This window comes from Monosiga brevicollis, genomic scaffold, assembly GCF_000002865.3.
Source record: "Monosiga brevicollis MX1 MONBRscaffold_17 genomic scaffold, whole genome shotgun sequence".
Classification (NCBI taxonomy): Eukaryota; class Choanoflagellata; order Craspedida; family Salpingoecidae; genus Monosiga; species Monosiga brevicollis.
The window spans coordinates 269,023-286,543 of record NW_001865054.1 but is presented as its reverse complement, the minus strand read 5'-3'; the positions used below and the strand labels follow the sequence as shown (position 1 = coordinate 286,543).

Genomic DNA, 17,521 nt, shown 5'->3' with positions numbered 1-17,521 from the left:
CACAGCCTTCCCTCTGTTCTTAATTTTTTTTTTTTTTTCCCTAGTCCTGAATTTGGAATACGACAAAATTCTCAAAATCTTTCATGACCATGGCACAGCAGTTTCCCATCGATTCCATTTCCATATTCAAGTTTCAGTCATGTATTCTTTTTTGACGCGAGAAGAGTCTTTCACAAGTATGCGCCAAGGCAAGCACAGCCTCAACTTGTGTTGGGTCGAAAGCGCCCCACGCTGATTCGAGTAGAGCGCAGCCCATGGCCAGCCACCAGCTGATTGTGTCCTGCCACCGTTCCCGTCAACAAGCGACGCTGGTCGCGATTGAGCCACTGGTGCTTTAGCAGCTTGGGAGGAAGCTCAAGGTGGCTTGGTAAGAGCGCATGGCAGTTTCGCACGGCATGGTCCGAGAGTGGCGTTATCAACACAAGATAGCCTTTCTCTGCCTCCACCGAGTGGATGCATCCAAGCCCCAGGATGCGAGGTGCAGTAGATATAGATCGAACTTCGAGTCCAAGGTTTGCGATGCTCTGATCGGTCATCCGATGCGCACGAGCTACCGCATGTTCCTCATGTCGGTCATCGTCCCGCTCCGAAAACGCATGGTCCTCCCACCTGCGCCTGGCTCTTGTCTCCATCCGCAGGTCTGGATCATCCACAAGTGCAACAAGCGCACCCGTCAAGGCACTCACAAGCTTCGATCCCCCAACGACAGAGGGCACAGAGCAACAGAGCAACGTCAGCCAGTCAGGTGAATACAGGAAGCAACCACGGCGATGAGCAAGTCTACGTTCATTGTCCATCAACCAATCCAGACCGATCCCTTACATGTTCAATCTCAGAGGGCACTTCATAATTGGCATCTGTACACAACACGAGGCCACGCAATTGCACCTGTATGGCAGGTGCAAAGAGAAGGCGATCACCCACGCCGCGAGGCAAATGGTCGGAGGACGTAGAAATGCCATGCAGCAGATAGCTCTAACCATGCAGTGCTTGCATGAGCAGCAGAAAGGCGTGGGGGCAGACAGACGCTGGCGGCCTTATCGACGGCCCGCCCTCATCCTACAACTCATTCTTGTTTGCCTCATCATAGCCGATAGTGGGCGGGCGGGCGTACCGTGATGCGTGCTTCTCGTAGTTGGCGTGGCGACAATTTGCCTCCGCTGCTCCAGCTGGAAGCTCCGGCGCCATGGCAGCTGGAAGCCAAGGCGACGCCCGACGATAGAGTGTGCCACTCTGCTGGGCCGACGGCTTGGCAGGTCGCGCGATCTAGAACCCTCATCGACGTCATCAGCATGCGAAGGCGACAAGCGACAATGACAAACAGGAGCGGGCGACTGTCGGTTTACCATCATCGGCACAGTTTTGCGAGGCTTCGGGTGCCAGGACCTCTATGACCATACTTGGCACCAAGAGCTTGAAGATGGTGATCAACATTTCTGCGCCCAGGCCACGCACCCACCCTTGCGTGTTGATAATCAAGGGCAGCGGCGCGGGCCCGGCCTGCTGTTGCGCAGCCCTAATACAACCAGCCCCACCCCGTGTTCATCCACCAGCGTTTAGATAGCGAACCGTCAAGAGTGAACCTTTAGAGAGGCACCACACAAAAGGTCGAGCATAGTACGTACTTGTAGGCCTCGTAAGCTCGGCGCACCGCACTATAGTAGACGTCAGGGCACAATTTAGGGCTCGCATAGCCGACCCAGAAGCAAATGAGGTTGTCACTTGCAAGGCCAAGCCGGGTTACGGGATCGCGCCAGCTGGCAGCGCTCTCAATCTGTAGTGCCACCGAGCCTGGAAGCGCGTACAAGCTTTGGCCCAAGTCTAGATCGAGCACTGCGACACGCTGGGTGCCTGATTCAAAATGCCTGAGAGAAACCCATGGCCACGTTAGATGAGACTTGGAGAGTTGCGTCCACTGCTTTTCAAGCAGAGCCCATGTGATGTGGCTGCTCACAGGCCCATCTGCCTGTCTGCCTACCCGCCTACCCATCTGCCTACCTGCCCGCGTCTTGTTGATAAGTATTGACAACCATGTTGCAGCTTACCGGTTTATCAGAAGCTGACAGAGGGTGGACTTGCCCACACCTTTTGCACCCATAACCAAAGTCGATGGTGCATTTACCACAGACAAGTCTGGGCTCTCGAGCAGAGCCGCTGTGGCATCTGGGAGGCAAAGGCCCGGCTGCTCGGCTGGGGCCAACGCCATTCCGGCCGGAAGTAAGAGCCGCAGTCGATCGAGTACCTCCTGGGCCGGAACAAATGACACAATCGGGTTTGCGGAGGAGGGGGGTGGCCGAGGGGTAGTGTCGCCTGAGGTTCGACGACTAGGCGTGGAGGATGCTGTTGGAGTGTGGGGTTGACTGCTTCGAGCATGAAAATCGCGGAAGGGATCGTCTGAACTACCATTCAAGGCCTTGGCAAAGGCTGAGGGCGCGGACGCGACAAATGCTAAGCAGCATCCACGCTGGGCTGGGGCATCTTGAAAAAGCGTGGCTGCAAGGCACCGGTGAGCATGCTGAAGCTCGCCGCTGTGGGGGATGCACGACAACCGGGGTGTATGGCGCGCTTGCTCGTTAAACAACACCTTTGGCTCTTCCGCTTTGGGGCTGGACGGCTCATCCTGGGAAGCACGCGCGTTGAGACGCACGGTACGGGGGTGGGCGCTGGGTAGTGCGGAGGCCTCGATGCCGACTTGCCATGACTCTGGAGACCAGAGATGGCTGGCTTCGCGGAAACAGCTTTGCAGCGTTGCAGTTTTAGGGTTTTTGAGAGATAGGGGCAAGGGGAAACAATCGACTTCTACCAAGCCAGCAAGGGCTCCGATGCTTAGCTCCCCATGAAAGCGCAGCTCCACCGGGTTGTCCCCGAGCACGGCCAAGAGCAGGACGTGTTCATTCACGGGGTATGCGTAAAGCAGACCCTTGCTGATGGTAAATACGCCCGCTCCATGGCGCAGCGCAAGGTCCAAGCGCTGCTGCGCAAACGCGCTCATGGCACCTGCAAAGCCCGACCAACGTCGAACCGCGCTGTGCTCAATCCAACCATCTATCTACAGAGCATCTCAACTCTCGCCCTCTGCCTTTTAAAACATGCGATGAGAAAAATAAAAAAATTCACACAAAAGTTTGTGTGTGTGTGTGTGTGTGTGTGTGTGTGTGTGTGTGTGTGTGTGTGTGTGTGTGTGTGTGTGTGTGTGTGTGTGTGTGTGTGTGTGTGTCCGTTTCGTGACGTTTTGGATGATAACAACATGTAAAGCCAACTCGACTGTTTTACGACGATGTTGCTGCCTTCTCTTTGCTTGCTTGATGCGTTGTGCTGAGCGGGCGCATGCAAGGATGTGGGATCTGGGTTTGAACAAAGCTGTATTATGACCGTCGAAGGATCAGGCCAGACACCACCACCACCACCATAGAAGCCACCCATCACACTTAGCGCCATTCCCCCCACTCAGGATCCCAACGCTTTTTGCGCTTGGGTGCACCGCTCCTATCGCATGGAAAAGGGATGAGATCGAATTCAAAGCGCAGAACAAGCGTGCTAAGGTGTGCAATGCAACACGCATGCTTCAAACTTCTTTCAGCCAAACAGACACAAAGCGCTACTCACGCATTGGAAGCCCCGGTTTGAGCTTGGTGGGGTGAGCGCACCCTTCGACCCTCATCACGTTCGTGCGACCTTCGGCCCCGCTCACGATCATCGTCACGTCCGTGTCCATGTCCGTATGGGCGACGATCATAGTCCTCATCCTGCCGGTGCCGACCCCGCACACTTTTCTCATCAAGGTCACGACGGTCGTGCCGGTCAGAGTAACGGCCGGCGCGGTGGTCGCGACGATCGTGGTCAGCACGGTCTCGCCGATCACGCCGCTCAGGACTTTCGCGGTCGCCAGGCCCATGACGTCTGCCTCGTCGAGAAGGCTCCGGGCTACGGCTTGAGCCACGCCTTGGGGGACTATCAAGATGAATGGATAAAGTAAGGCATTGGTGCAGACCCGTAGCCGTGCATGTGGCACATTTGCTCACCTGTGACGCCGGCGCCGTCCAAATTCGTCCACATCATCAGAGGAAGCTTGTCGGTGCGACGCAGATGGTGCATTTGGCGTAGTGTCTCCGCTAAAAATCGGTGTTGGAGGCGTGACAAGAAATAAACACATTAAGCGTTCAAGGAAACATGCAGCATGCATGGCGTAAAGCTTCTATGCAAACCAGCCCCAGCTGGCTGCCTGTCTACTCGGCATGTCCCTCAAGGGTGTGGCAGCGCCCACTCACCGCTGCTCTGACTGGGCTTCATTGGCGTTGTCTGGCAGTCGCAAAGCCAAGGGTGCCACGACAAGGAAGGGTAAGCGGCACACGAGCACACGAACGAGCGAGCAGGTCCTCGTGTCGGTGCGCTGATGAAACGCACCTCGATCGCTTCGCGGCTTGGCTTTGCCTTTTTTGTTGGGGTTGATCCATCGCCCAAATTTGTCCTTCACAAGCTCAAACTTACGGGGCTGAAGGTTGGCGTTGGCTGAGTCAGCCTCCTGTGAGCCAAAGTAGCCCTGCCATGCGCATAATGCCAAGTGCGCCGTCCATGAGCACACAAGTACGACCTGCAGTCAGGCAAGATTCTGCTGCTCACCTGGACTCCCCAACCAACACTACCCTGAGACCAGCCACGCTTGGCAGCCCCTGGATTGTGGTATGGGTTGTCAAACTTGCGGTGCTTGGCCATGTTCGGATCAAAGTCATCCCGCTCAGCCCTGACATCAAGCGATAGGAACCCATGAGCAGACAGCCCAGCCCGAATGGTCGTCATAAACCAAACAACCAGCGACTGACCGTGGTGTTTCCAAGTCCACCACGGGCACGAATTGCCGGGACATGGTCCCTGGTGACTGAAACGCCTTCCAACGCCGCCCAGCTGCCAGTCAGATGAGACAGCCGGCCCAGACCACAATTATTTTGCTTCCACTTCCTCTTTCTTCCTCTCGTTGATAAATTTGTGTCGTCAACGAAAATGTCATCATTTTGGCATCGCCGACCCATTCGTTTGGCAGCACAGGGAGCTGGCATCAAACGTGCCATGACTGCTGAATCTAGGGTTAATGGCTCACTTTGCTCTCTTCGAGGGCTTGTTTCACAAACCTGGGGACCTCTCAAAAATCTTAGCGATGGATCGAATAAAAATAAAAATAAAAGAGCATCGCTTTGCTCAATTCAAAACAAATGCCACGAGCCCCCGCCTCCGACAAGACCATTGAGCTGAACGATACCGGCAAGCCAAGAAGATCAAAGCCAAAGACAAAATGCTCGCTTCACTCAATAAAGGTTTGGCGCGTCTTGATGCGACAAGAATGCATCGGCCCCCGGCAAGTCATCGTGTACTCCGTCGATGACCCAAGTCTGCCCATCATCACCTCACCCGGTGGCCTCATCCACTTGATTGTTGCTTTTCAGCTCCACACCCACTTTGCTGTCAGTGGCCTCGTCCACGTCATTGCTGGCCGTACGTCGCTGTAACAAACGGATTTAAAATGATAATAAATCACAAAAAAAAAAAAAAAATGAGCGCTTGTACACTCTAAAGCAGTGAGAATCACCTGTAGTACAAAGGCCGAGGGAAAGGCAGACAAACACGCGTGGCAGGCAAGCGGTGCTTCACAGCTTGTGGAATGCCTATCATCGCACCTGCTTGCTCGTCTTGATCTTGACGCCCACTTCAGGGCGTGCAACATAGCTGGAGGTGGACGCCACCATATGCTGAATGCGGCTCTCCATCGTCATCCAGCGGCGGTCGAGCACTGCTGTATCCTTGTCCGACACATCTTTGACGGATTGCCTATCGCAAGTTTGACACCAGCCGATCAACGCAGATCAGAGAAAACAACAAGTGTTCCCAGCGCAAGGCGATACGAAGCTAGCGCCAACCTCTTGTCTTTGAAATAGAACGATTTTCCATGCGCCAACAGAGACAGTGGCCAGGCCGAGATACTGGCCGTCATTGCTGCAACGCGAGGCCTGAACAATTGACCCACAAGTGAGAATTTGAACAACGATGGCGACAAAAGCGTCAACAATGAGATCAACGACAACAACGATGAGCACACACACACACACACACACACACACACACACTCATGGGCCCACATGTCCCCAAAGCTTTTGCGCAGGGATGGTGCATACACCACAAATAAAACATACGGAAAATAACTGGCTCGTGAAGGGCGCTCAATATATGGGTAGCATGTGGGCCCCGCTTGGATGTTCAGCTCCGGCACCGGAATATCTGTCAGAGGGCGACACGGAGGATAACATTAACCCGAACCCGAACCCGAACCCGAACCCGAAACAAGGTTGCGAGATCGATTGCCAAAGCTCAAGCATACCATAGAGCTCAGACACTTTTTCCAGGAGCTGCTCGATTGACAGGCTCGACGAGATGACCATGTCACAAAGAGGACCTAATTCCCAAGCCGAACGCACCAGTTAGCCATGGCTGCCCAAGACCTTGTTTCCCGACACGATGCTTGTGATGTCTCCTTACCCAAACGATAGCGAGTAGCATCCCATTGACGGTAAAACACAATAATTTCGCCTTGAGCCGTGTGAACATCCTCGTCCAAAAGCTAAAAACGCAAGCGGACAGCAAACGAGCGTTCGCCCACACCGTGAGGAAAGGCAATCAAGCGTATGCTCAACGTCAGCATGCAGTTCCATACAAGCACGCGTGCCTCGACAAGAAATTTTTTTCCATCATAGAGCAAGCCAATCTTGTCGCCAGGCTGGTACACGGTCCGCAGCTGCAACTGTGATGACGTCTCCCAAATGCGCATACTACCAAGATGCACACATTCCAAGATGCACACATTCAACTCACACCGACAAGGAAAAGACAATCCCCACCCAAAAGCGAACAGGATCAGACGAGCGGGGTTGACAAACATACTGCTCGAGGTTTTGGGCATGCTCAAGGATCCAATCATCGCGCTGACGTTGCGTTTCCAGAGTAATCATCACTACCCCCGACAATTTAAGTGGAAAAGAATTGTGAGCCTCAAAAGCAAATTGGCATTGGTCGGCGGTTCAGCGGGTAGGCAAAGAAAAAAACGGAAAAGAGAGGCAGGGCGCACAATCCGTCTCGTCGGCGCGCTCGCCGGCAGGTGAATCGGTTGCAGCGGGAGTCGCGGCCTCAGACACATCGCTCGTTGTACCCGACGGGGCCGAGGACTCCTCCTTGGCACGCTGTTCCTCAATCTCTGCAGCCTTGGCACGGATGAGACCCCGCACCATCTCGAACATGGCATCGGCATCACTCCTTTCCTGCAGAGGCACTTGGCCGCTAAGTGGAATCAGTGACTGAAATTCGAGGGTCGAGTGAGCGCCGTACGAGGGTGTGGATAAATGCAGACAAAGGTAACCATGTACCACTTCCGCGCTCCATCATAGCGTAGCGACACGAACATGAGCGACGCACCCGATTGTGGTCATCACTCATGAGGAAAAAATCCACATGGCTTTCCCCCTCCTTGAGCGGCTTGCCCTCCTTGATAAAAACCTTAATTTATGGGCCAGAGCATGTCAGATATAAAATATAATATGCGAGCGCACATGCACACGTCAGGAATTTCTTCATGCGCAACGAACGACTCACCTTCTTTGAAATATCCACCCCAGCCGCATCGACGGTTTGAGAAAGCTTTTGAATCTGTATCTCTGAGCGACTGTGCAGGGAGCGGAAATACCACATCTGCATCACGACGTCGACAAAGCAAAACGCCACACAAATGAGTAAGAAGTTCCGCCGACAAACAAGCTTCCAGCCCAACAGAATCGCAATGAAGAGAGGTATCTTCAGTTCAGACCATGGGATTGAACAGCCATAATGTCATTCATATTGAGCCAACGCACCTGGAAATCATCCAGCTCCTTGTCCGACAAAAACGCCTCGCGAATACGCTCCTTGAAAGTCTGCAGGGTGTCTCGAGTGTCAATCACCATGGTTTTCACTACGCGATCGCCCGATTATGCGTCACCACGAAAAAGTACCAAATAGCCATGCATGAGGCTTGATCGGGGTTGGTTCGGCAAAAAAAGCAAAACTTGAACTGGAATCTCAAACGGTCCAAAAAAAAGCAAGACAACCACCATGCAGACCCACCGTCGCCGTGCGGAAGCTCAATCTCAAATTCCACCGTGTGGCGCAACGTCTCCACGGCCTTGTAAAAGGTGGTTTCTTTGAACGGCAGTTCGCCAAGATCCTCCTCAGCTGGCTCGAGATCAGCGAAAAGCTGTGACCAAGGAACCCATGAATGAAGCATTTACCAAGAAATTCGAACCAGTCACGATGGAGACTGAGCAAAATGCGGGAAAGCATGTCCGTACGTTATCGCCACCATAAATGCCCGCCATGGTGAAAGAAATGTTCTTCTTCAAACAGGAGGGCTCATGCATGGCGCGATACTAGAAACCGCCAGGGAAGTGGGGCGGATTTCGCTTGGTTGAGCCACCACGTCTTCATGGGATTGCACACACACACACACACACACACACACACACACACACACACACACACACACAATACCTTCACCCTTTCAGACACGTAACAGTGACAAGTTGAAAGGTCCCGCGACTATCCTTGCTACCACGCACCTGGCAAATGCGAACGATTTCCGCATCGCAATGATAAAACTGGCAAAGTCGCTCAACAATGCCCGATGTATTGCCGTTTTTGGGCAAACAGAACTGCAGCAAAATGAGCCAAATGAGCCAAATGACCACCAGTAGAGACCCAAGTTAGACACCATAAATGCAAAAAGGAAAAAAAAAAAACGACACATCGCATGCTGTTTCTGTTCTCGCTGCCTTTGAAAGAGAACTGGAGAGGGGTTGTCACCAAGTCAAATTTCTTGTCGCACTTACCTTGACTGGAGGCAACCAAGAGTGCGTCTTGCTTCGGTAAACGGTCATGGTGATGCGCACGCCCGGTACCACGAGCTGTGGGGCCAAGAAACAAGATTGCGTCGAGATCAAAGCAGCGGATATGAGGAAAGAAGCAGGTCAGCAAACCGACGCGTACGACATGATTTGGCTGTACAAACTACGCACCGGCTCGAAATTCCCCTCGTCATTTGCTTGGACAATTAAGACATTGGAGGCAGAGTACACCCGCATGCCGGCCTTCTCAATTGTTAGATCATCCTACGAGACAACCGAAGCATCAGCGCAAGACCATTTCAACAAATTTGATGCCAGGTGACCAAGGCCCAATCAAGCCCAGCCGAGCACGAGAAGACCAGGATTGCTGATGACCCACGCTGATCTGAAGCTCGTCACTGATTGATTCGTTGTAGGGTGTGTACTTGAAAATGCGGAAATGTGAGCGTGGTACCGACTCGGGAATCTCCCAGGCCTGCGGACATGGTATGAGAAGATGACTGAGGGATACAGAAAAAGAGCAAAACATGGCGGTCATAACACAAGCCCATGTTACAAGACAAACCTCCAGCGCTTTGACAAAGGCGTCCGCTGTCGAGGATAATCGATCAACCTTTCAACGGCATTTAACAGGTTCATGTGAGCCCGGCCAGGAACGATGACAATATCGGTGATTCAGCGCTGAAAGAAAATGAACCACTTCGCAAATGCTCAAGAAACAAACCGAGATGATCTTCTTGTCGTCGCTTGCCGCACCAAATTTGCAGAAGTAGGTGCTTAGCTAGCAAAAGAGTAGCGCGGGGCACCATGTCAACACGCAGACCCCATTTGATTGCCGAAGACGTGACTTTTCGGATGCGCGTGAACATCGGTTTGGCCCATACCTCCACTTGATTGCGCTTGGCCTTTTCTTCCGCTTCAGCTGCTTGCTGCGCCTGTGGTTCGGGATTTGGCGCAAGCGTGTGAAACCTTGAGGTGCGAGTGCGTGATACACGAGGTGCACTCCGATGCCGGTGATCGAATTAAGCAGTTGTGCGATGCGACGCTGGAACCTACGCGTCGAGAAGCATCGCGCTGCTCCAACAGCTCCGGCGGCAAATCCGACATTGCCACAGGCACTATTGACGCCGGGCGTATTGCAAAGAGACCATGCTGAGAAGTGAGAGCTCCAAGGCAACGTGGCAGAAAGCCAACAGCTCAAGCAAGCGCTAGAGACTGGATGGCCTGACTCACACTCGTTGCGGTCTGAGTCCACGCGGCGGTAGAGCAGCATATAGCCACTTGAAGAGGATGAATACATGGACGAGCCATATCGCGGCATGCTGGCGCCGCCGAATGCGCCACGCAATCGCTCAAACTGCAATGGGGGCTCGCATAGGGTGAGCGATCGCTTTTCAAGACTCGACATGGTCATGCTGGGGCCAGGTGAGAGAACAAAACTGACATCAATCTCCGTCACGCTGCTGTCGTTGAAGCAAAGCCATTTGCCTGTCTTGAAATCTCTGTCAAACAGACCAAAACGGGCGAGAGAAGAAGGTCAACGGTGGAGGTTGAGTCAAAATTTCTGGGATTTGGCCTGAGATGGAGCACGCCAGGAGCCATACTTGATGTAGGCATAGTAGTGACCACCAAGTGCTGAGCCTGAGTGAATCATGATGGAGAAGAGCTCGTACAGCATCCCGTTCTTCAAAGCCTGTTGACGAGCAGCCGCATCACCTTCAAAGGGATCCTCAGTCAATGCATCGCTCGTGGTGGGCAGACGCGAATACGCGGGCGGATCGGACTCTGCGCCTTCATCATCAGATGAGTTGGTCGCTTCGCTCTCGTCAAAGGGCTCGACAACCGTTTCACCAGCACCATCACCTGCCCCCTGGCCCTTCTGGCCGCCGTTGTCTGTTGAGCCAGAACCAAGAAGAGCCCAAACATGCAGATGTAAGTGCCGAGGACGAACAAGGGAGTGACTCGCGCAAGAAGCCCCACAATTGACGAAGTCTTAAAAAGTTGTGGCATCATGCCTGACAGTGCCAAGCGCAGAAAAAAAGCGGTACCTGCAACACCTGGCTCGCTGTCGTGCATGCCAAGGGCGTCTTCCGTGGAGGTGTCTGCGTCACCTTCTGCGGCCGCTGAAGAACGCGGCATGTAACTGGACATGTCAAGCTCCAATGGGAAGGAAAATCTAAAGCATCCGGGCATCAGCAACCACCCTCTGGCGTCAAAAAGAAAAACTGGCTAGAACTCCTCTTTCCAATAGAAGTAAGACTCAAGGGGGATATAAAGTTCAAGGGGGTATAGTGTGCCAACGACCGGTTCGTACTTGTCGTTGAGCTTAATGCGGCGAAAATAAACGTAATCAAAGTCGAAACGCTTGATTTGAAAAGTCAGGATGTAGGGCAACTGGGCAAATTTGAGGCCTTTGTCGGCGTCTTGCTTGCACTTGCAGTGCGAGCACTCGTACTGATTATCACCCTGCAGACAAAACAGCATCCATAGCCAGCCACGATTGAGCGTTAAGCCTGAAAGGCGCGCATAGGGCGCGTCGGGGCTGGGATGGTGCTGATGAAGGTGACACAAGAGCGATGAAGGTCAAAGTAAATTTGCAACTTACGTCAAGACGCTCGACCTCAATAAACTTGTCGAGGCTTTCCTGAACTGATCCCAAACAGTCCTCGCTGCCAAAAGGACGGATGACCAAGGGGACATCCATGAATTTGTCCTATCCGCCCCGGAAAAATAAGAATTGGAAAAATAAGCACATGCGATCAGCCGATCAGACCGAAGACGACAAGTACCGCACGTATGGCCCAAGCAGAGCCTCAACCAAAAAAACCTGGCAAACGTACGTTTCGAGCCGACTCGTTCCCGCAAGCTAAACAGCGGACGTAGTCCTTCAGTTCGCCCTGATACAGGTCTTGAATGGTTTTGGCCAACGGCGTATCAGTCCATTCCGTTTCCAGAGCGTCAAAAAGAACGCGCAAGAGCTCCTTCGTGGTTGGGAGTGCGCAAAACAGACGTTAGGCTGGGCGTTGATGCTTCTGTATAAACAGATCCAGCATGCCTGCGGCAATCCCGGTTCAAAACGTTGAGCTTTCAAACCTGAACGTCGTGCTGCTGAAAGGCTTCGGCTCCATCCCAACCAAATGACTTGGTTACTGCGGTGGTCTCTGCGTATGACACCTTGCCTTCCTACTCGGTTGCAGTCGCAATGCAACGATGAGGCTATCGAAACAGGGTGAAGGAGAGGCAGACAAGACAAATCTGGCGTCCTGCTCCTCCTTAAAATCAAGAAACTCAACCAGGCACAAGTTGCGAAAGCCCAAACTTGAGCCATGAAATAGCATGGACTACCTGCAGAGTCAAAAAGAGGCGTTGTAACTCCAGCGGGATACTGGAAGTCTCTGCTTCGGCACCCCCCTCCGGCTGCCAGCTGGTGTGTCACCAACATTGATGCAGAATGATGCGTCGTTATCGTGATAAATGAGCACAAACGATACAAGCAAAACAAATCTTGCAACCCCACAAAAAAAAAAAAGTAGAAGAAGAAGAAGACAGGCACAAGACACGAAGAGCCAAGTTGTGCTCTTGACATACCGATACAACGCATTTCGAAATTCGGGCGTCATGTAAAGACTTTGAAGCAGGCTGTTGAGATAGCAAGTGGCGCCTTGGTTGGCTAGCCCGACGTAACCCGCTGCAAACAGGCCCCACAAGCATAGCGTATGAGGAGAAAGACTCCAAAGAGAAGGAACATGCGCGGGGCAACAGCTTCAATAAGATGACGGATCGGGCTAGCAAAAGGGTGCCTACCTGCCCGGTGAGATGAGTAGGACGAATAGGATGATGACGTATAAGGGGAAGCTGGACCATAAGTAACGCCATTTGTCGTGGTGCCAGTGGAGGTGGAAGTTCCTGTAGTATAGCCATCTATCTCAAGAATGGCCATTTTTGGATTGATGGTGTGAGCCTTGCACGTACCCGCCATGATGATGCTAGTCTTCGTGCAATGAAACGGGACGACATTACCCACCTTTCTCGCCTGACCATCCCGTGCGTCGAGTTTTGGTTGAGCCCTGGGTGAGGTCGTCGTCATCACTACTGCGGCGCCTTGTTGAAAGGCCACCCTCCTCTGTGAGAGAGTCCTCTGGATCGCGCTGTCGCCTTTGGCCCAGCTGCTTTCCCTGAAACAGACAGAAAAGGCCCAAGCGAAAGAACAGAAGACGGCCGTGGTCAAGAATAGGCAAAAATCGAATGACTGGATACCAAGGCCGTACCGTTTCAGTCTCTTTTGCATCATATTCATCTCCATCGCCACCACGCACAGAAACGCGAAAGGTGTGGATGGGCTCGACGTGCAGATTGAGGGAGCTCAAGGGGTCAAGGCTGGTCACATCAATCTCCTCGATGTCATTGGGGCTGTGCATCAGTTCCAGCTTCAAGGCGTTAAGGGGGTGGTTAAAACGTCGAGCAAGCGTATCGGCGAATGAGGCCAAACTGTCTTCAACATTGACCGTCTCTACACCACGCAAGACCTCCTCGCCGTCAGCTGCCACCTCGATGATGCGACACCTATATGAGGCGCATGATTTGTGCCGAAGTGAGCCCTCTTCGTGGTGCAACAACACGCCGTGCAAGTCAAGGCGCCGGTCAAGGTGAGACCTGCAATGCCCCTATAACGCACCGATAGTTGACAAAGGAGGCGACGCCTGCGAGCTCCACCGCCATGCTGGCTGGTGTTGCCGTCTCAAATTGAGTAGCTCAGTCAGAACTTAAGCTGCTTCCGAGCCCAGCTGCTTGTAAGAGCACCCGTCAAGTGGAAGCGATAGCTTCTCAACTCGACCTGTCGGCAATGCCCTAGAGCGCTGCCAGTCTCCCACACCGGCAGCCGCACCCCAGTCCAACAAAGCTCAGCAGTGGTCAAGTCCAAAAAAAAAAATCCTGTTCGACCCTCAAGAGACAAAAAAATAGCATTCAACACCTTTCAAAGGAAAAATCCCACTGTGTGAAGGCGCTCACAAGCATCGAGATGCTTTGTTGTCTTGTAAGGGTGGGTGGACAGAGGGCATAATGTGATCTGCTCACATCCCAGGATGCCAAATTGCTTTGTCCAACTGGAGGTCGATCGAATGCCTGATCGTCATGGAGCAGCAATCCAGTCGCGGCTGCCGTCTTGTGCGCTACGTCACAGCATCACCTCGACCACCCACCACGACACAACCTTCACTTTGGTCTCTGCCTTTGCTCGCCTCAGCCTCCGTGGCCAAATCCGGCGCTTGCTGGTCTTCTCGTCCCCTGGGAGACTGACAAGACTGATGTTGAATTGTCAGACATATTAATGAGCGCTGTACCAACTGTCATTGGCAGCAGCAAAAAGCGAGCCCAAGCCAATCAGCGAGAGCAGGAGCACTCTTGATAAACATGGTTTTGAGTTGTTAGCGAAAAGGAAAGAGTATCACAGCCGACCAACGTGATACAAATGCGCTTGACAAAAACGATGGGCCTAAGCAAAGGAGATGGCCAGTCACCCCGCCGCTCTCTCTCTATGCTATGCTCTCTCTCTCTTGATACTCTCTCTCTATGCCTGTCTTTTGTCTTTATCTCTCTCTCTGACACCTCTCTCTCTCTCTCTCTCTCTCGCTGCCTCTCACAGTTGAGGCTCATTTGATTTGTGTGTTTCGCTTTCTGACCCTGCCTTGCCTGCTTCTTGGCCCTGCCCCTCCTCGCCGCCGGCGCGCATCTTCTGAGGCCAGGTGTGCTTGTGGGACCCTCGGGCCACGGCAACCGACTGCGGGTGTGTGACCTCGATCCTTTTGAACATTGAGTATCATCAGATTTTTAATACCAAGTCGAGTCCAGCCGCACTCCAGCCTTGCCTCCCTCTGTCGGGAGCCATGGCGGCACCGCGGGGTGCATTGCGGCTGCCAGCACCCGTCCTGCCCGCCATTCTCGCCCTTCTCTTGCTTCTCGTCTTTGGTAAGAGCTGCTCTGCTGCAAGGACCCCAATTCACGTTCTGCCGGGGGAGCTGAGTGCCGAGGCCAGCGTTTGGCGACGCGCTCAATACCTGGAGTGCCCAAACCTCCTGTCGTCCCTTGCCCCCTCGCTCGCGACTGACTACTTACTCTTTCGTCGCCCCCACCTCACATGATGAAAATGGCCGCAACCCCTTGTGCAGGTTGCGTCGACGCCCAGGAGGCTGTGCGGCTATCCCAAAATTCAACCGCGCAGAGCGATGATACCAACACCGTGCGAGTTCAGCTGTCGACTGACGACCTAAACCAACTCAAGCAACGACCTAATTTCTTTGAGAACGAGAACAATAGCTTTGTGGCCGTGGAGTGGATCTTTGGAACGGACCTCACTGGCAACCCCGTAGCTTCTTCTGACTTTGTTCCCGTCTCAACTTTTCAACGTGATTCAGGTGGCCCGGTGCTGCTAGCTTTTGGCGCTCAGTTTTTGAGGAACAACTCTCTGCTCCTTCAGCTCACATTTGACGAACCGGTGATTCCTGGCAGCCTCGAGGCTGCCAACGTCGTCCTTGGCAATGCCTCTTCGAATTTGACCCTCTCCCCAGGCTATGTCATCTCTACCCCGTCCGCGTCCCCAGTTCTGACCCTCTACCTCAATGAGAGCGACGTAGATTCCATCAAGCTTCTTCCAAATCTTTGGACTCAGAAAAGCAATACCCAACTCCAACTTTTGGCGGCAGCGCTTTCCGACGCTGCTGGCAATCCCAATGGCCCGTCCCCACGTTTAACGGCCATTGCGTACGGTGCCGATGTCATCGTACCGCACGCAGTCTCCTTCGGCCTTGACCTTGATGCAGCTGAGCTCACCGTCGTCTTCCATGAATTGGTCGATCCTGCTGCCGTCGTCATTGCTTCCTTTCAACTCTTTGCACCGGATGGAAGCGCTTCCGTGACATTGAGTGATTCGAGTGTGACAGAGCTTGTGGTCGCCACTCGCACTCTTGTTCTGTCCCTGGGAGCAGAAGACCTCTTCAATGTCCTCAACCTCAGCACCCTCGCAGTTGATGCGTCCAGCACGGCCCTGCGCCTGATGACGGGAGCAGTCTCCGACTATGCGGGCAACACCGCACTGGAGACAAACTTGTCAGATCCCTCCCCTTTTGTGCCGGACAGCATTGCTCCTTTGGTGTCACACAGCGTGCTGGACCTCGAGAGCCTGAGCTTGACGCTCACATTTTCAGAGCCCATCAACGCTACGTCATGGCAGGAAACCCTCATGACGCTGCGCGGCGTGGGTGCGCTTCAACCGGGTGACACAACTGGCGCATTCATAGCCCCTGCAATTCTAGAGTTGACCCTAACCCCGTCCTTGGCCAACGCGATTAAAAACTCGGGCTTGTTGACCAACGCCTCCACTTCCAATTTGGCCCTTGCGACGAGCTTTGTTCTTGATAAACAAGGCAATCCGCTAGCCGACACAAACCTGACCGTATCAACCTACGTGGCAGATGCGAGTGGTCCACGCCTGGTTCAAGCGGACCTTAATTTGACATCCCGTGAATTATATTTGACATTTGACGAGACGGTGGATGCTGCCACACTGAATGCCAGTGCCATCACACTCGGTGCACCCGGCTTGGGACAGCAACTTCGAGACTCCAGCCCCGTGCGCATTGCTGCCGCCGTGGTGCGCGTCGACTTGGCTGATGATGACTTTAACGCCGTGGTTGCTGGCCTATTGGTACCCGACGTCGACTTGGCCAACGCAACTGTTTCTCTCTCGGTCCACTTTGCAGAAGATGTCGCAGGCAATGCCAATGAAGGCACGACGCTGACTGTTACCGAATTTAGTCCGGACGGCGCAAGTCCGACTGTCGTTAGCATTGACCTCAATATGGATGCGGGCATCCTGAGCATTCAATGGTCAGAAACCATCGACGTGTCCTCCTTGGATCTAACAAGCATCACGGTGGGCCTCTATGATGAAGTCGGGACAGGAGTGGAGCTACAGGCGACGGAGTCCACGAGCAATGGCTTGACCGCAATTGCAATAAACCTTACAACCGGATCCTTGAACGCCATCAAGGAGCGATGGAACATTGCAACAGGTCTCGGCAATACGTTTTTCCAGGTGATGGCTGGCTTGATTGACGACGCAAGTGGAAACGCAAATGCGGCCAGCGCTAATGTGCCGGTCAGCACGTTCACCGCGGATGCAACCTCCCCCACGCTGTCGGCGTTTGCCCTCGACCTGAACAGCGGCCTTCTCACGCTCATCTTCGATGAAACCGTGCAAGCCAGCACCATCAACTCAACCGCCATCATGCTTCTCAATGGGCCAAACGCTGCCCCTGATACCAACACCGATGCCTACTCCCTCTCTGCTGCCTCTCTCCCAACCGTGCTCGACGCCAACTCAACCACCATCACCATCAGCCTTGCTCAGGCCGACGTCAATGCTATCAACGCACGCGATGCTCTTGCATACGACGCCGCCTCAACTTACCTTGCCATCCAGTCCTCCCTTGTCCTAGACATGGTGGGCCTTCCCGTGCAGGCCATCCCGGCCACGAACCCACTGGCCATTGCCGCCTACACCGCCGACACGACACCCCCTACCCTCGTTTCTTTTGCCCTCAACCTCA

General features: G+C 53.5%; 2 protein-coding genes across 2 annotated transcripts; both read right to left on the bottom strand.

The window, feature by feature from the left end:
* Positions 1 to 200: 200 nt before the first annotated feature.
* MONBRDRAFT_9767 (uncharacterized protein) lies at positions 201 to 2,992 on the bottom strand (the record flags this gene model as incomplete). Its single annotated transcript, XM_001747432.1, has 3 exons — positions 201 to 780; positions 1,626 to 1,865; positions 2,046 to 2,992. 3 exons carry the CDS (start codon positions 2,990 to 2,992, stop codon positions 201 to 203), a joined length of 1,767 nt encoding a protein of 588 aa, XP_001747484.1.
* Positions 2,993 to 3,428: 436 nt separating this feature from the next.
* MONBRDRAFT_33210 (uncharacterized protein) lies at positions 3,429 to 13,634 on the bottom strand (the record flags this gene model as incomplete). Its single annotated transcript, XM_001747431.1, has 41 exons — positions 3,429 to 3,486; positions 3,648 to 3,951; positions 4,023 to 4,112; positions 4,405 to 4,540; positions 4,621 to 4,741; positions 5,404 to 5,495; positions 5,670 to 5,820; positions 5,910 to 5,999; positions 6,183 to 6,267; positions 6,368 to 6,442; positions 6,526 to 6,607; positions 6,701 to 6,815; positions 6,928 to 6,997; positions 7,112 to 7,337; positions 7,456 to 7,536; positions 7,633 to 7,728; positions 7,890 to 7,987; positions 8,140 to 8,269; positions 8,364 to 8,441; positions 8,489 to 8,569; positions 8,631 to 8,723; positions 8,901 to 8,975; positions 9,087 to 9,179; positions 9,295 to 9,390; positions 9,481 to 9,528; positions 9,640 to 9,696; positions 9,800 to 9,850; positions 9,972 to 10,033; positions 10,149 to 10,417; positions 10,520 to 10,808; positions 10,964 to 11,091; positions 11,230 to 11,468; positions 11,521 to 11,628; positions 11,756 to 11,896; positions 12,009 to 12,098; positions 12,261 to 12,339; positions 12,504 to 12,603; positions 12,720 to 12,836; positions 12,940 to 13,090; positions 13,184 to 13,478; positions 13,591 to 13,634. The coding sequence occupies 41 exons, from the start codon at positions 13,632 to 13,634 to the stop codon at positions 3,429 to 3,431; spliced, it is 4,884 nt and encodes a 1,627-aa protein (XP_001747483.1).
* Between the last annotated feature and the right edge of the window lie 3,887 nt (positions 13,635 to 17,521).